Source organism: Oncorhynchus clarkii, chromosome 20, assembly GCF_045791955.1.
Source record: "Oncorhynchus clarkii lewisi isolate Uvic-CL-2024 chromosome 20, UVic_Ocla_1.0, whole genome shotgun sequence".
Classification (NCBI taxonomy): Eukaryota; Metazoa; Chordata; class Actinopteri; order Salmoniformes; family Salmonidae; genus Oncorhynchus; species Oncorhynchus clarkii.
Genome location: NC_092166.1, coordinates 20,042,850 through 20,058,903, shown reverse-complemented (window position 1 = coordinate 20,058,903; position 16,054 = coordinate 20,042,850). Strand labels below are relative to the sequence as shown.

Genomic DNA, 16,054 nt, shown 5'->3' with positions numbered 1-16,054 from the left:
TTGCCAAATAACACTAAATCTAGTGTATAGGACCCTTTTTCAAATGATGACGTTTACTCTCAACATAGCCACTTCATATGTGCACTCTCGCTCTGGAATGGGAAAAATATCCTTTGTTTTATTCAGCTAAGTTCAATTATAATCTTCTCACGATAAAATGTAATGTAATATAAAATAATGCCACAGGACTTATTAGCATATCTTGTCAGCAAAATGATCAAGCCTACAGCCTATGGCATGGAGCATATCCAGATAACATACAGTAGGCAAACTCATACTCTGTTCTTCTGAAATACAAATTCTTCATATCATAAACTTTGTTTAGACCTGCCTAAAATATATGGATTTATTGTGATGGTGTATATTCAATTCGATTTTTATAAGACTTTTTAAAATGTAGATGTTCCAAAGCCATGCATCAGCGACTTGTGTAGGTGGAGTCCTGGAGATGCTAAACGTGTTTGTTATTTAACTGTAAATTACCGTGAGACTGGCCATAACCGGCTTACAAAATTTAATGACTGCCACAGCCCATATTGTTAAATTCCTTTTCAATCTATCTCTGTGCTCCCCAGTCCATCTGGTCTAGCTCCATGATGCAGCCGGGGCCTTCGGCCCTGGAGCAGCTCCTCATGCAGCAGAAGCAGCAGAGGGGCCGGGGCACCATGAACCCTCCACACTGAAGGGCCTGCAGTCAGAAGCACTTGTGTGAAGAAGTAAGAAGTTAAAAAAAAAAACGAGCTCCAAATCGGAATTACCGGCATATGGAGGCTGGGGAAGGTGAAACGATGACCCAACAGGCTCAAAACACCCTTCTGCTGACGAGGAGGACTGGTGCAAGTCTACTCTCCCCTCTCGCTCTCTCTGTGCCTCCCATGGCAACGAGGGCGTGCAAGCACCTCCCACACCACCTCACTGAGCACGATTCTTACATTGAGGAAACTGAAAACCTCTGACAGCCAGTCACCATGCATACCTCCTGAATTCCTCTGGAGAGTGTGGGAATAAACAACCATCCTTCAGTCCATCTCACTTGGATTCTATGTATCTGGTCTCTGAAAACTATTCTTGAGCTGCTCTTGGTGTGGATTTACTATCAGTCTTTGATTTGCCTACTGGAGAAGAGAGGAGCCTAAAGGTGGTGCGGGGTGTTTTTGGGAAGGCAAGGTGGTCCTAAAACGGTAGATGTGGTGAAAAAAAGAAAGACGGATCTTTCTGAATTCTTGACAAAATTTTCTTTATCTCGGACAGAGAGCAAGGAGGAGGGGGAGTGTGGCTCGACGTAGCCGGGTTATGAATGAACGAATGAAGGCGTTAACAGCTATATTGCCACAGTCGTTGGTAAAAAGTGGGGGGAAAGTGTGCCTATCATACTGTGCACAGAACCGTTTGAAAATGAGATGCAGATTATGCTATAGATGCGATTTTCCAGTTTGCAGATTGTTCCTTTCTGTATAGGTTTTACAAGGAGGGAGGTGCATCTTCAGGTCAGTTGAGGATGACGGGAACGCTTCACAAACTCACCACAAAGTTCGCTCAAAAACAAAAGAATCAACAAACTGAGACGGTGATGAGAAAGTAGATGTAGGGATAGTATTATTAGCTCTAATAGAGATTTGCAATTATTAGAAATACTGTATTTTGTGATTTGTTCGTAGCAGTTTTAGCTTTATGAAATACTGGGTAACTATGTCCAATAGTTTACTGCTTATGGGGAAAGTAGATATTAATATGTTATCTTTACCCATCTTTCTTTGAGTAAACATGTAACTCTAGCTTATCTGCATAATTGTTTATTTCGTTCATGGTCTGCCTTTTAAAAGTTTTAAGCAGCTTTATTGGCTCTCTTTGTGCCTGGTCAGTGTTTTTTATTTTATTATTACTATCATGATTGGCACTGTCATGTAATGGAAACAAGCAAACGGGTCCAGCAAAGCTGCTGGTTCAGCAATATGGGGCACAAGCCAAGCGAGACACAGACCATCAGACAGACAGTTGGGCTGGGCTGTGGCTGGGGCACAGAGCAGGTGTAGTCCCTGACTCCCCTACTTGGCTTAGAACAGGAGAGAGAGACTGATTTATGCTAACCTCTTCACAACCACTACTATAATCACAACAGTTATCGAATTAACGCATATTAGGCCCTGGAGAGTTGCATGCTTGGTTTGCTTGTCTAAAGTCATAGCTCTGCTTTTTACATACCTCTGTGGTGTGTAACTAACTGAACTAATTGTTTGGTGTTAAGTTTCTGTCACTTGGGTTACGCCAGTGTGAATCTATCGGAAATGCCCAAGCCAGACAATGACTTTTTCCCCAAATAATGAAATCCATGAAGCACTGAGTGACAATCAGCAGACCAAGAGAGGCTCTCCAGGAACAGGGTTAGAGGCCAGTTGAGTCTAGGGGTCACTGTTGGATAGGGTTAGAAATATGACTATATACATTGGTACCCTCTATGGTTTAGGCAGCAAAAGGCATTTTGTATTTAAAGGGTATACAAAGACTTAATATCTTGTATGAGGGGAAAAACATGTTTTTATTTTCATGTAGAGAACATTTTATTAAACCCAACTTTAAATGATGTCTAATTTGTGTGATTGTGCTTTTCCTGTTACATTAAAATGATATTTAAAAAGAAAAGATAAATAGATTGGACTGAATGTTGGGATATATTCAGCCAGAAGCTATTAAAAAAAAAATGAATTCAGCACATAAATGCTAGAGGGGAACTGGGCTGTGAAGTTGGCCCTGTATCTGCTCATTGTAAAGGGGTTCTGATTTCAAATGTGTGTTTGGATCATGAATGGTATTTGTCAGTGTTGTTGAGCTTACCAGTTCTTGCTGTCTAGATGGGCGGAAGAGGGAGTGAGGGGTAACGCACTAGAATGTTAGAAGCGCTCTGCTCTGGGCATCCTGCCATTTACTGCATTCATGTGGAATCTCCTCTGCTGCATCCTTAATAAACTGACACAAAAGTGGCTTTGGTTTTACCACGTTAAGGTTTGTGGAAAAGAACCCTGCACTTTGAGCAGTTGTAACATTCCATACTTCTAATAGTCCTGTGGGACATTACAGGCAATGACAAATGACAGACTGCTATTAACAGTTCCCTGCACAGCTGACCAACCAACATCAAGCACTGTGTCCCAGTTTAAGTTCAATATCAAGGAGAGAATCACTGAAAGTTTGAAATTGCATGAGGATTTGGAATTCTAAATGCTTTCACGGGTTATGGGGAGTGAGGTTGGAGTCCTTTTACCTGTGGGCGGGGGGTCATTCAGAAATGGGCTTGTGTTCTAAGCTTTTTGTGTTTTCGTCTTTCTCTAGACATTCAGAAATGGTGGAATCGGCTATGCCTTTAAATAAAGTAAACCATGTTCTCCCTATCTTTTCACTGGACTGTCATTTTTCTGTGACTATCATGTACTGTATGTATGGTTTCTAAGAAGGTATCATCTTGTGCACCAAGTCTACTTTCCCCACAACTCACAATTCAGGACAAAAGTGTGTACAATAGATTTGTGTATACAATTTCCATTCATACAGTATTCTGATATTAGTATGGTTTAGAGAAAATGGCTAAATGGTAATAGACAATGAATAATTTTGACTCCGATGTTATGTAGCCTTATTGTCAAGGTGATCAAGAGGAACTGAGCAAGAATTTATTACTAGAAAATGTTTTTCACACGGGCTGTCACCCTCCCTCCCCACCACACACTCAGGAAATCCTAGGGGGCCATATGTTAAGTTTCAACTTAAACTTTTTCTTTCTCAAAATCCATTGACCTAGTTGCACGTGGTCACAGCCTGCCACACTTAGCCCTATACTAACCTCACCAGCTGGCAGTGATTCTTTCTCGTAACATTCTGCATCAGCCAATTACGAATGTTGATGTTGGAAATGATCAAACATTGGCCTTTTCTCAATTTGATTTGCTCAACTCCTGCATTCTCCCCTCTCCGTTCTTTTCTCACCATCTTTTGAAAAAGGTCCAACGTAATCGAGGAAAGGCGGCGAGGAGTGTGAACGTGGATGAAAATGCGCTATAATGAAATGAGAAGCTCCTCCACTTGCACATCATCAAGCAAATTACGTTTACAGGGGTGGATCCCAAAACAAATGTACAAAGTGATAACCAAGTTAGTTGTGGAATACATTTTATAGATCAAAGGATAGGTAGCATATTGTTTTTAAATGTGTGCATTCTTGTCTCTGACAATACATCTGATTTCAAAGGGGGTCTGGCAGATGTCAACTCTTCCGCGGTAGGATAGATGCACGCAAATACAGTACAGTGTGTTTAGAACAGGGATCATCAACTACATTCCGCTGCATGCCAAATTCTGCGCACAGGCAGATACACTTGTGCTTCCTCGCCAAAAGGAGGCTATTGAGGAGGGGAGGACCGTTTTCCAATTGCCTGTTAGCGAATTGACACACTCCTAGACCACACAACCACTTATCGGTTTCCGGAGGATGGACGACTGAAGGTCACGGTGTCACATTGCTGACAAACCTGCTAATGTGTCACCCACTACAGAGGTTGCATTGCATCACTCTTGTATCCTAAAAACATTTGAGTGTATCTGATATAAAATTGTAGTGTGGAAACGGTTTCTGACAAGGTAGAAGGATATAATTGTCTAGGTTTTTTGTACAGCATCTCAGAAAAATGTAAGCACTGCATGCTTTCCCAAAAGCACAGTATTCGAGAGCTGTGTCTGCCAGGGTTAGATGTTTTATGACCAGTTCAGACGCTATATGTTGGGAATTTATAGAGGAATGTTCACTACTGGCACTTAATGTGGCACCTTAACCATTAGAAACTGAGGTGCCTTGTTAGGATACTGCTGGTACCAATAATTATATGAGAGGAAGGTTAGTGTTAGGACATAAACACGTTATCCAGGATACACTTACATATGCTTGGTTGATAGGCTCATCAGGTGCAGCCAATTAGGGTGATCAGCAGTCATAGTACCAGCTTGCAAGCTGTGAGGCTGCTGGGGGCCATGAGTACTTTCAATTGTTTTTTTTAGCAATTTCTTTTTAGGTATGCCTTTTTGTGGTTTCCTTTGTAGTTTCCCCCATTGCGACGTCCCTCTAAGGCCCTTCTGCTAACTTGCTAGCCCCAGCCTGCTAAATGTCTGAATCGCCGTGTCTCCAGCCAACCCAACCACTCACTGGACCCATACGATTCACTTGGCTGCGCTTGCCTCTCCCTAATATCAATATGCCTTGTCCATTACTGTCCTGGTTAGTGATTACTGTCTTATTTCACTGTAGTGCCTCTTGCCCTGCTCAATATGCCTTAACCAAACATGTTGTTCCACCTCCCACATATGCGATGACATCACCTGGTTTAAACGTCTCTAGAGACTAAATCTCTTTCATCATTACTCAATGCCTTTAATGTGCTTCCTTCCTACCATACCTTTGTCTGTACATTATGCCTTGAATCTATGCTATCGTGACCAGAAACCTGCTCCTTATACTCTCTGTTCCGAACGTGCTAAACGGCCAGTTCTTATAGCCTTTAGCCGTACCCTTATCCGACTTCTCCTCTGTTCCTCTGGTGATGTAGAGGTTAATCCAGGACCTGCAGTGCCTAGCTCCACACCTACTCCCCAGGTGCTCTCATTTGTTGACTTCTTTAACCGTAAAAGCCTTGGTTTCATGCATATTAACATTAGAAGCCTACTCCCTAAATTTGCTTTATTCACTGCTTTAGCACATTCTGCCAACCCAGATGTCTTAGCCGTGTCTGAATCCTAGCTTAGGAAAACCACCAAAAACCCTGAAATGTTCATCCCTAACTATAACATGTTCCGCCAAGATAGAACTACCAAAGGGGGTGGCGTTGCAATCTACTGCAGAGATAGCCTGCAAAGTTCTGTCTTACTATCCAGGTCTGTACCAAAACAATTTGAGCTTCTACTTCTAAAAATTCACCTTTCCAGAAACAAGTCTCTCACCTTTGCTGCTTGCTGTAGACCACCCTCTGCCCCCAGCTGTGCCCTGGACACCATAGGTGAATTGATTGCCCCCCCATCTATCTTCTGAGCTCGTGCTGCTAGGTGACCTAAACAGGGACATGCTTAACACCCCGGCCATCCTACAATCTAAGCTTGATGCCCTCAATCTCACACAAATGATCAATGAACCTACCAGGTACAACCCCAAATCCGTAAACACGGGCACCCTCATATACAGTGCCCTGCGAAAGTATTCGGCCCCCTTGAACTTTGCGACCTTTTGCCACATTTCAGGCTTCAAACATAAAGATATAAAACTGTATTTTTTTGTGAAGAATCAACAACAAGTGGGACACAATCATGAAGTGGAACGACATTTATTGGATATTTAAAACTTTTTTAACAAATCAAAAACTGAAAAATTGGGCGTGCAAAATTATTCAGCCCCCTTAAGTTAATACTTTGTAGCGCCACCTTTTGCTGCGATTACAGCTGTAAGTCGCTTGGGGTATGTCTCTATCAGTTTTGCACATCGAGAGACTGAAATTGTTTCCCATACCTCCTTGCAAAATAGCTCGAGCTCAGTGAGGTTGGATGGAGAGCATTTGTGAATAGCAGTTTTCAGTTCTTTCCACAGATTCTCGATTGGATTCAGGTCTGGACTTTGACTTGGCCATTCTAACACCTGGATATGTTTATTTTTGAACCATTCCATTGTAGATTTTGCTTTATGTTTTGGATCATTGTCTTGTTGGAAGACAAATCTCCGTCCCAGTCTCAGGTCTTTTGCAGACTCCATCAGGTTTTCTTCCAGAATGGTCCTGTATTTGGCTCCATCCATCTTCCCATCAATTTTAACCATCTTCCCTGTCCCTGCTGAAGAAAAGCAGGCCCAAACCATGATGCTGCCACCACCATGTTTGACAGTGAGGATGGTGTGTTGCTTTTACGCCAAACATAACGTTTTGCATTGTTGACAAAAAGTTCAATTTTGGTTTCATCTGACCAGAGCACCTTCTTCCACATGTTTGGTGTGTCTCCCAGGTGGCTTGTGGCAAACTTTAAACAACACTTTTTATGGATATCTTTAAGAAATGGCTTTCTTCTTGCCACTCTTCCATAAAGGCCAGATTTGTGCAATATTCGACTGATTGTTGTCCTATGGACAGAGTCTCCCACCTCAGCTGTAGATCTCTGCAGTTCATCCAGAGTGATCATGGGCCTCTTGGCTGCATCTCTGATCAGTCTTCTCCTTGTATGAGCTGAAAGTTTAGAGGGACGGCCAGGTCTTGGTAGATTTGCAGTGGTCTGATACTCCTTCCATTTCAATATTATCGCTTGCACAGTGCTCCTTGGGATGTTTAAAGCTTGGGAAATCTTTTTGTATCCAAATCCGGCTTTAAACTTCTTCACAACAGTATCTCGGACCTGCCTGGTGTGTTCCTTGTTCGTCATGATGCTCTCTGCGCTTTTAACGGACCTCTGAGACTATCACAGTGCAGGTGCATTTATACAGAGACTTGTTTACACACAGGTGGATTGTATTTATCATCATTAGTCATTTAGGTCAACATTGGATCATTCAGAGATCCTCACTGAACTTCTGGAGAGAGTTTGCTGCACTGAAAGTAAAGGGGCTGATTAATTTTGCACGCCCAATTTTTCAGTTTTTGATTTGTTAAAAAAGTTTGAAATATCCAATAAATGTCGTTCCACTTCATGATTGTGTCCCACTTGTTGTTGATTCTTCACAAAAAAATACAGTTTTATATCTTTATGTTTGAAGCCTGAAATGTGGCAAAAGGTCGCAAAGTTCAAGGGGGCCGAATACTTTCGCAAGGCACTGTATAAATAATGTATGAAATTAAAACGGGTAGTATTATACTGAAACCTTTGTAGAAAAAGGATGGGAGCAAACGCAGTAAACAAACGCAGTAAACGAATAAGCAAAATATCATGCCATAACGAAATACAGCAAGAATCAGTAAATTCCTCAGCCTGGGTTCCATGCCTGCTACTATGAGTTGGGTGGGAGAAGAGTGAAACCATTGATGTACAGAAGGCTACGTGCCATGATGCAACTATGAAATCCTTGTCTCTTTTTGGGCCTTGTCAAACATTGAGAAGCTTGTGACTGTCTGAACAACACTACCCTTTTGTATTTTGTGCAGGGACTGAATCTCCTGTTGTCACAGGGCCTCGGAGCACAGTAGTAGATAGCAGTCAGACAGCTGCAGCCTCTGGATCGTCAAGGGGATGGAGCTGAATGTGCCTGGAATCAAACCTCTTGAACTCATCGCTATTGCTCTTCTGAATAACAATCCTTTCTAACGCTCAGAGACAGCTTCTTTCCCCTGGCCATAAGACTGTTTAATAGCTCACTGTGCTCCCAAAGACTCTCCACACTGCCTACCTGCACTGAATCATCCACAGCTTTCTACCCACTCAGACACACACACCAACAGACACTTATCACACGCATACACACATGCAGTACTTACAGTGCCTTGCGAAAGTATTCGGCCCCCTTGAACTTTGCGACCTTTTGCCACATTTCAGGCTTCAAACATAAAGATATAAAACTGTATTTTTTTGTGAAGAATCAACAACAAGTGGGACACAATCATGAAGTGGAACAACATTTATTGGATGTTTCAAACCTTTTTAACAAATCAAAAACTGAAAAATTGGGCGTGCAAAATTATTTAGCCCCTTTACTTTCAGTGCAGCAAACTCTCTCCAGAAGTTCAGTGAGGATCTCTGAATGATCCAATGTTGACCTAAATGACTAATGATGATAAATACAATCCACCTGTGTGTAATCAAGTCTCCGTATAAATGCACCTGCACTGTGATAGTCTCAGAGGTCCGTTAAAAGCGCAGAGAGCATCATGAAGAACAAGGAACACACCAGACAGGTCCGAGATACTGTTGTGAAGAAGTTTAAAGCCGGATTTGGATACAAAAAGATTTCCCAAGCTTTAAACATCCCAAGGATGTGCAAACGATAATATTGAAATGGAAGGAGTATCAGATCACTGCAAATCTACCAAGACCTGGCCGTCCCTCTAAACTTTCAGCTCATACAAGGAGAAGACTGATCAGAGATGCAGCCAAGAGGCCCATGATCACTCTGGATGAACTGCAGATCTACAGCTGAGGTGGGAGACTCTGTCCATAGGACAACAATCAGTCGTATATTGCACAAATCTGGTCTTTATGGAAGAGTGGCAAGAAGAAAGGCATTTCTTAAAGATATCCATAAAAAGTGTTGTTTAAAGTTTGCCACAAGCCACCTGGGAGACACACCAAACATGTGGAAGAAGGTGCTCTGGTCAGATGAAACCAAAATTTAACTTTTTAGCAACAATGCAAAACGTTATGTTTGGCGTAAAAGCAACACAGCTGAACACACCATCCCCACTGTCAAACATGGTGGTGGCAGCATCATGGTTTGGGCCTGCTTTTCTTCAGCAGGGACAGGGAAGATGGTTAAAATTGATGGGAAGATGGATGGAGCCAAATACAGGACCATTCTGGAAGAAAACCTGATGGAGTCTGCAAAAGACCTGAGACTGGGACTGAGATTTGTCTTCCAACAAGACAATGATCCAAAACATAAAGCAAAATCTACAATGGAATGGTTAAAAAATAAACATATCCAGGTGTTAGAATGGCCAAGTCAAAGTCCAGACCTGAATCCAATCGAGAATCTGTGGAAAGAACTGAAAACTGCTGTTCACAAATGCTCTCCATCCAACCTCACTGAGCTCGAGCTGTTTTGCAAGGAGGAATGGGAAAAAATGTCAGTCTCTCAATGTGCAAAACTGATAGAGACATACCCCAAGCGACTTACAGCTGTAATTGCAGCAAAAGGTGGCGCTACAAAGTATTAACTTAAGGGGGCTGAATCATTTTGCACGCCCAATTTTTCAGTTTTTGATTTGTTAAAAAAGTTTGAAATATCCAATAAATGTCGTTCCACTTCATGATTGTGTCCCACTTGTTGTTGATTCTTCACAAAAAAATACAGTTTTATATCTTTATGTTTGAAGCCTGAAATGTGGCAAAAGGTTGCAAAGTTCAAGGGGGCCGAATACTTTCGCAAGGCACTGTACATGCCCTTGCACACACACTACTGATGCCACATACATACACACACCTACTCACAACATAAGCTGCTGATATACTGATGATTACTATTACCATTACGCTGATGCTCTATTGATTATCCTGTTCAACCCTGACACCCTATGGTGGCATTTTCTAAACTACGCATAATATTGTATGCTACCCTCAAAGTACATTTTGGTTTCAAAACTAAGACCTACAAACACATGCTTAGTACTGTTAAAAATTCAAAACTGTGGGACTATTACAGAGATACAAGATACAGCAGGCCGCCAAAAACTGAAGTGTACACATTTACATTTTTATTTCACCTTTATTTAACCAGGTAGGCCAGTTGAGGACAAGTTCTCATTTACAACTGCGACCTGGCCAAGATAAAGCAAAGCAGTGCGACAAAAACAACAACAGAGTTACACAAACAAATGTACAGTCAATAACACAATAGAAAATAAATATATAAAAATCTATATACAGTGTGTGCAGGGAGGTAAGGCAATGAATAGGCCATAGAGGAGAAAATAATTACAATTTAGCATTAATACTGGAGTGATAGATGTGCAGATGATTTGCAAGTAGAGATACTGGGGTGCAAAAGAGCAAGAGGATAAGTAATAATATGGGGATGAGGTAGTCGAGTGTGCTATTTACAGATTGGCTGTGTACAGGTACAGTGATCGGAAAGCTGCTCTGACAGCTGATGCTTAAAGGTAGAGAGGGAGATATAAATCTCCAGCTTCAGAGATTTTTGCAATTCGTTCCAGTCATTATCAGCATAGAACTGGAAGGAAAGGGGGCCAAAGTAAGTATTGGCTTTGGGGATGACCAGTGAAATATACCTGCTTGAGCGCGTGCTACGGGTGGGTGTTGCTATGGTGACCATTGAGCTGAGATAAGGCGGTGCTTTACCGAGCAAAGACTTATAGATGACCTGGAGCCAGTGGGTTTGGCGACGAATATGTAGTGAGGGCCAACCAACGAGAGCATACAGGTCGCAGTGGTAGGTAGTATATGGGGCTTTGGTGACAAAACGGTTGGCACAGTGATAGACTACATTCAGTTTGCTGAGTAGAGTGTTGGGGGCTATTTTGTAAATGACATCGCAGAAGACAAGGATCGGTAGGATAGTAAGATTTAGGAGGGTATGTTTGGCAGCATGAGTGAAGGAGGCTGTGTTGCAAAATAGATTTACATTTGGATTGGAGATGTTTAATGTGAGTCTGGAAGGAGAGTTTACAGTCTAACCAGACACCTAGGTCTTTGTAGTTGTCCACATATTCTAGGTCAGAAACCATCCAGAGTCGTGATGCTAGTCAGGCGGAAGGGTGCGGGCAGCGATCGGTTGAAGAGCATGCTCATAGGAGTGTTGCATGGCGTTGAAGCTCGTTTGGAGGTTTGTTAGTACAGTGTCCAAAGAAGGGCCAGATGTATACAGAATGGTGTCGTCTGTTTAGAGGTGGATCAGAGAATCACCAGCAGCAAGAGCGATATCATTGATATATACAGAGAAAAGAGTCGGCCCAAGAATTGAACCCTGTGGCAACCCCATAGACTGCCAGAGGTTCGGCAGTCTATGGGGCGATTTGACACACTGAACTCTATCTGAGAAGTAGTTGGTGAACCAGGCGAGGCAGTCATTTGAGAAGCCAAGGCTATTGAGTCTGCCGATAAGAATGCGGTGAATGACAGAGTTGAAAGCCTTGGCCAGGTCGATGAAGATGGCTGCACAGTACTGTATTTTATCGATGCCGGTTATAATATAATTTAGGACCTTGAGCGTGGCTGATTAATTTATTGATTGTCAAATGTTTTCAGATTTGAAAGTCTAGGTTTGACAAATACATTTTATTTTTAAATGAAAAAAATAAATAATCTGATCTTACCTAATATTGTTGCTCTAAACATGCTCAAATTCCCATAAGAACACATCCATTTTAAAAGCGCAGGGCTTGTGAAACGTCATTTTTTGTGTTACAGGAATAATTTTGTTTTACAGGACTGATATACATATCAGGAGAAAGCTGAAGTCTCTACCTATCAACCGATATACAGTGCATTCTGAAAGTATTCAGACCCCTTGACTTTTTCCACTTTGTTAGGTTACAGCCTTATTCTAAAATGGATTAAATCAGTTTCCCCTCCTCAATCTACACACAATACTCCATAATGACAAAGAAAAAACAGGTTTAGAAATGTTTTTCTAATTTATAAAAAACAGAAATACTCAATACTTTGTTGAAGCCCCTTTGGCAGTGATTACAGCCTCAAGTCTTCTTGAATATGACGCTACAAGTTTGGTACACCTGTATTTGGGGAGTTTCTCCTATTCTTCTCTGCAGATCCTCTTAAACTCTGTCAGGTTGGATGGGGAGTGTTGCTACAAATACATTTTCAGGTCTCTCCAGAGATGTTTGACCGGGTTCAAGTCCGGGCCGCTCAAGGACATTCAGAGACTTGTCCTGAAGCCACTCCTGCAGTGTCTCGGCTGTGTGCTTAGGGTCATTGTCCTGTTGGAAGGTGAACCTTCGCCTCAGTCTGAGGTCCTGAGCGCTCTGGAGCATGTTTTCATCAATGATTTCTCTGTACTTTACTCTGTTCATCTTTCCCTCAATCCTGACTAGTCTCCCAGTCCCTGCTGCTGAAAAACATCCCCACAGCATGATGCTGCCACCACCATGCTTCACCGTAGTGATGGTGCCAGGTTTCCTCCAGACGTGGCGCTTGGCACTCAGAGGCCAAAGAGCTTGATCTTGGTTTCATCAGACCAGAGAATCTTGTCTCTCATGGTCTGAGAGTCCTTTAGGTGTCTTTTGGCAAACTTCAAGCAGGTTGTCTTTTACTAAGGAGTGGCTTCCGTCTGGCCACTCTACCATAAAGGCCTGATTGGTGGAGTGCTGCAGAGATGGTTGTCCTTCTGGAAGATCCTCCCATCTCCACAGAGGAACTCTGGAGCTCTGTCAGAGTGACCATTGAGTTCTTGTTCACCTCCCTGACCGAGGCCTTTTCCTCCCCAATTGCTCAGTTTGGCCGGGCGGCCAGCTGTAGGAGTCTTGGTGGTTCCAAACTTCTTCGTTTAAGAATGATGGAGGCCACTGTGTTGTTGGGGTCCTTCAATGCTGCAGACATTTTTTCGTACAATTTCCAGATCTGTGCCTCGAAACAATCCTGTCTCAGAGCTCAACAAACAATTCCTTCAACATCACGGCTTGGTTTTTGCTCTGACATGCACTGGCAACTGTGGATCCTTATATAGACAGGTATGTGTCTTTCCAAATCATGTCCAATCAAGTTATAGAAACATCTGAAGGATGATCAATGGAAACAGGATGCACCTGAGCTCAATAATGATTCTTATAGTAAAGTGTCTGAATACTTATAAGGTATGTTTTTTAATTTTTAATACATTTGCAAAAATGTCTAAACCAGTTTACTCTTTGTCATTACTTGGGTGCCAGGCCCACCCACTGGGGCGCCAAGCTCAGCCATTAGTTTTTCCCCACAAAATGGCTTTATTACAGAAAGATATAACATTTTAGAGAAATAAGGCTTTTGTGCGTATAGAAAAGTTATGGGATTTTTTATTTCAGCTCATGAAACATGGGGCCAACACTTTACTTGGTGTGTTTATAGTTTTGCTCCAGTGTACATTCCTATACAATGACCACCAGGGTGTACCCTTTCCATGCAAACGAAATGTTTGCACTTTTTGGTGACTTGACCTACATTGCATACTCTATGGAGTGGGGGGGGGGATTCTTATGACATTGCCAGCAGTAAGATTTGAGATCAATTTCCAAAAAGAAGAGGGCTGTAGCATTCAAATTATGTCACTTTCCCCACAAACTCGCCGGACCCAGTACAATGTACAAAACAACCGCCCAGACACTTTATGCCTTTGTTTACATGTATACACACACACACACACACACACACACACACACACACACACACACACACACACACACACACACACACACACCATTCAAAAGTTTGGGGTCAGTTAGAAATGTCCTTGTTTTTTGAAAGAAAAACACATTTTTGTCCATTTAAAATCAAATGGATAAATACAGTGTAGACATTGTTAATGTTGTAAATGACTATTGTCACTGGAAACAGCTGATTTTTACATACGCGTACAGAGGCCCATTATCAGCAACCATCAATCCTGTGTTCCAATAGCACGTTGTGTAAGCTAATCCAAGTGTACCATTTAAAAGGCTAATTGATCATTATAAAACCCTTTTGCAATTATGTTAGCACAGCTGAAAAGTGTTGTTCTGATTAAAGAAGCAATAAACCTGGCCTTCTTTAGACTAGTTGAGTATCTGGAGCATCAAATCAAATTTATTTGTCACATACACATGGTTAGCAGATGTTAATGTGAGTGTAGCGAAATGCTTGTGCTTCTAGTTCCAACAATGCAGCAATAACCAAAGAGTAATCTAACCTAACAATTCCAAAACTACTACCTTATACACACAAGTGTAAAGGGATAAAGAATATGTACATAAAGATATATGAATGAGTGATGGTACAGAACGGCATAGGCAAGATGCAGTAGATGGTATCGAGTACAGTGTATACATATGAGATGAGTAATGTAGGGTATATAAACAAAGTGGCATAGTTTAAAGTGGCTAGTGATACATGTATTACATGAAGATGCAGTAGATGATATAGAGTAGAGTACACATCAGCATTTGTGGGATCGATTACAGGCTCAAAATGACTAGAAACAAAGAACTTTCTTCTGAAACTCATCAGTCTATTCTTGTTCTGAGAAATGAAGGCTATTCCATGTGACTAATTGCCAAGAAACTGAAGATCTTGTACAACGCTGTGTACTACTCCCTTCACAGAATAGAGCAAACTGGCTCTAACCAGAATAGAAAGAGAAGTCGGACGCCCCGGTGCACAACTGAGCAAGAGGAGAAGTACAATAGAGCCGAAGAACACCATCCCAACCGTGAAGCACGGGGGTGGCAGCATCATGTTGTGGGGGTGCTTTGCTGTAGGAGGGACTGGTGCACTTCACAAAATAGATGGCATCATGAGGGAGGGAAATTAGGTGGATATATTGAAGCAACATCTCAAGACATCAGTCAGGAAGTTAAAGCTTGGTCGCAAATGGGTCTTCCAAATGGACAATGACCCCAAGCATACTTCCAAAGTTGTGGCAAAATGGCTTAAGGACAACAAAGTCAAGGTATTGGAGAGGCCACCACAAAGCTCTGACCTCAATCTTATAGAAAATTTGTGGGCAGAACTGAAAAAGCGTGTGCGAGCATGGAGGCCTACAAACCTGACCAGCTCTGTCAGGAGGAATGGGCCAAAATTCACCCAACTTATTGTGGAAAGCTTGTGGAAGGCTACCCAACACATTTGACCCAAGTTTAACAATTTAAAGGCAACTCTACCAAATACTAATTGAGTGTATGTAAACTTCTGACCCACTGGAAATGTGATGAAAGAAATACAAGTGGAAATAAATCATTATCTCAACTATTATTCTGACATTTCACATTAAAATAAAGTGGTGATGCTAACTGACCTAAATCAGGGATTTTTTTCTAGGATTAAATGTCAGGAATTGTGAAAAACTGAGTTTAAATGTATTTGGCTAAGGTGTATGTAAACTTCTGACTTCAACTGTATATACATACACAAAAGTTGACACACCTACTCAATCAAGGGTTTTTAATTTATTTTGCTATTGTCTACATTGTAGAATAATAGTTCAGACATTACAACTATGAAATAACACATATGGAATCATGTAGTAACCAAAAAGTGTTAAATAAATCAAAATATATTTTAGATTTTAGATTCTTCAAAGTAGCCACTCTTTGCACACTATTGGCATTCTCTCAGACAGCTTAATATGGTAGTCACCTGGAATACATTTCAATTAACAGGTGTGCCTTGTTAAAAGTTAATTTGTGGATTT

The 16,054-nt window shown here is 41.7% G+C and overlaps 1 protein-coding gene across 4 annotated transcripts in view; it reads left to right on the top strand.

The window, feature by feature from the left end:
• LOC139376066 (nonsense-mediated mRNA decay factor SMG7-like) overlaps positions 1–3,386 on the top strand; it is a 30,707-nt gene extending 27,321 nt beyond the window's left edge. For all 4 annotated transcript variants that reach the window (XM_071118218.1, XM_071118220.1, XM_071118219.1 and 1 more), the window contains one exon: positions 576–3,386. In XM_071118218.1, coding sequence (XP_070974319.1) covers positions 576–683 — 108 coding nt within the window. In that variant the 3' untranslated portion in view covers positions 684–3,386. The remainder of the gene's footprint in view (positions 1–575) is intronic.
• The last annotated feature ends 12,668 nt before the right edge of the window (positions 3,387–16,054 follow it).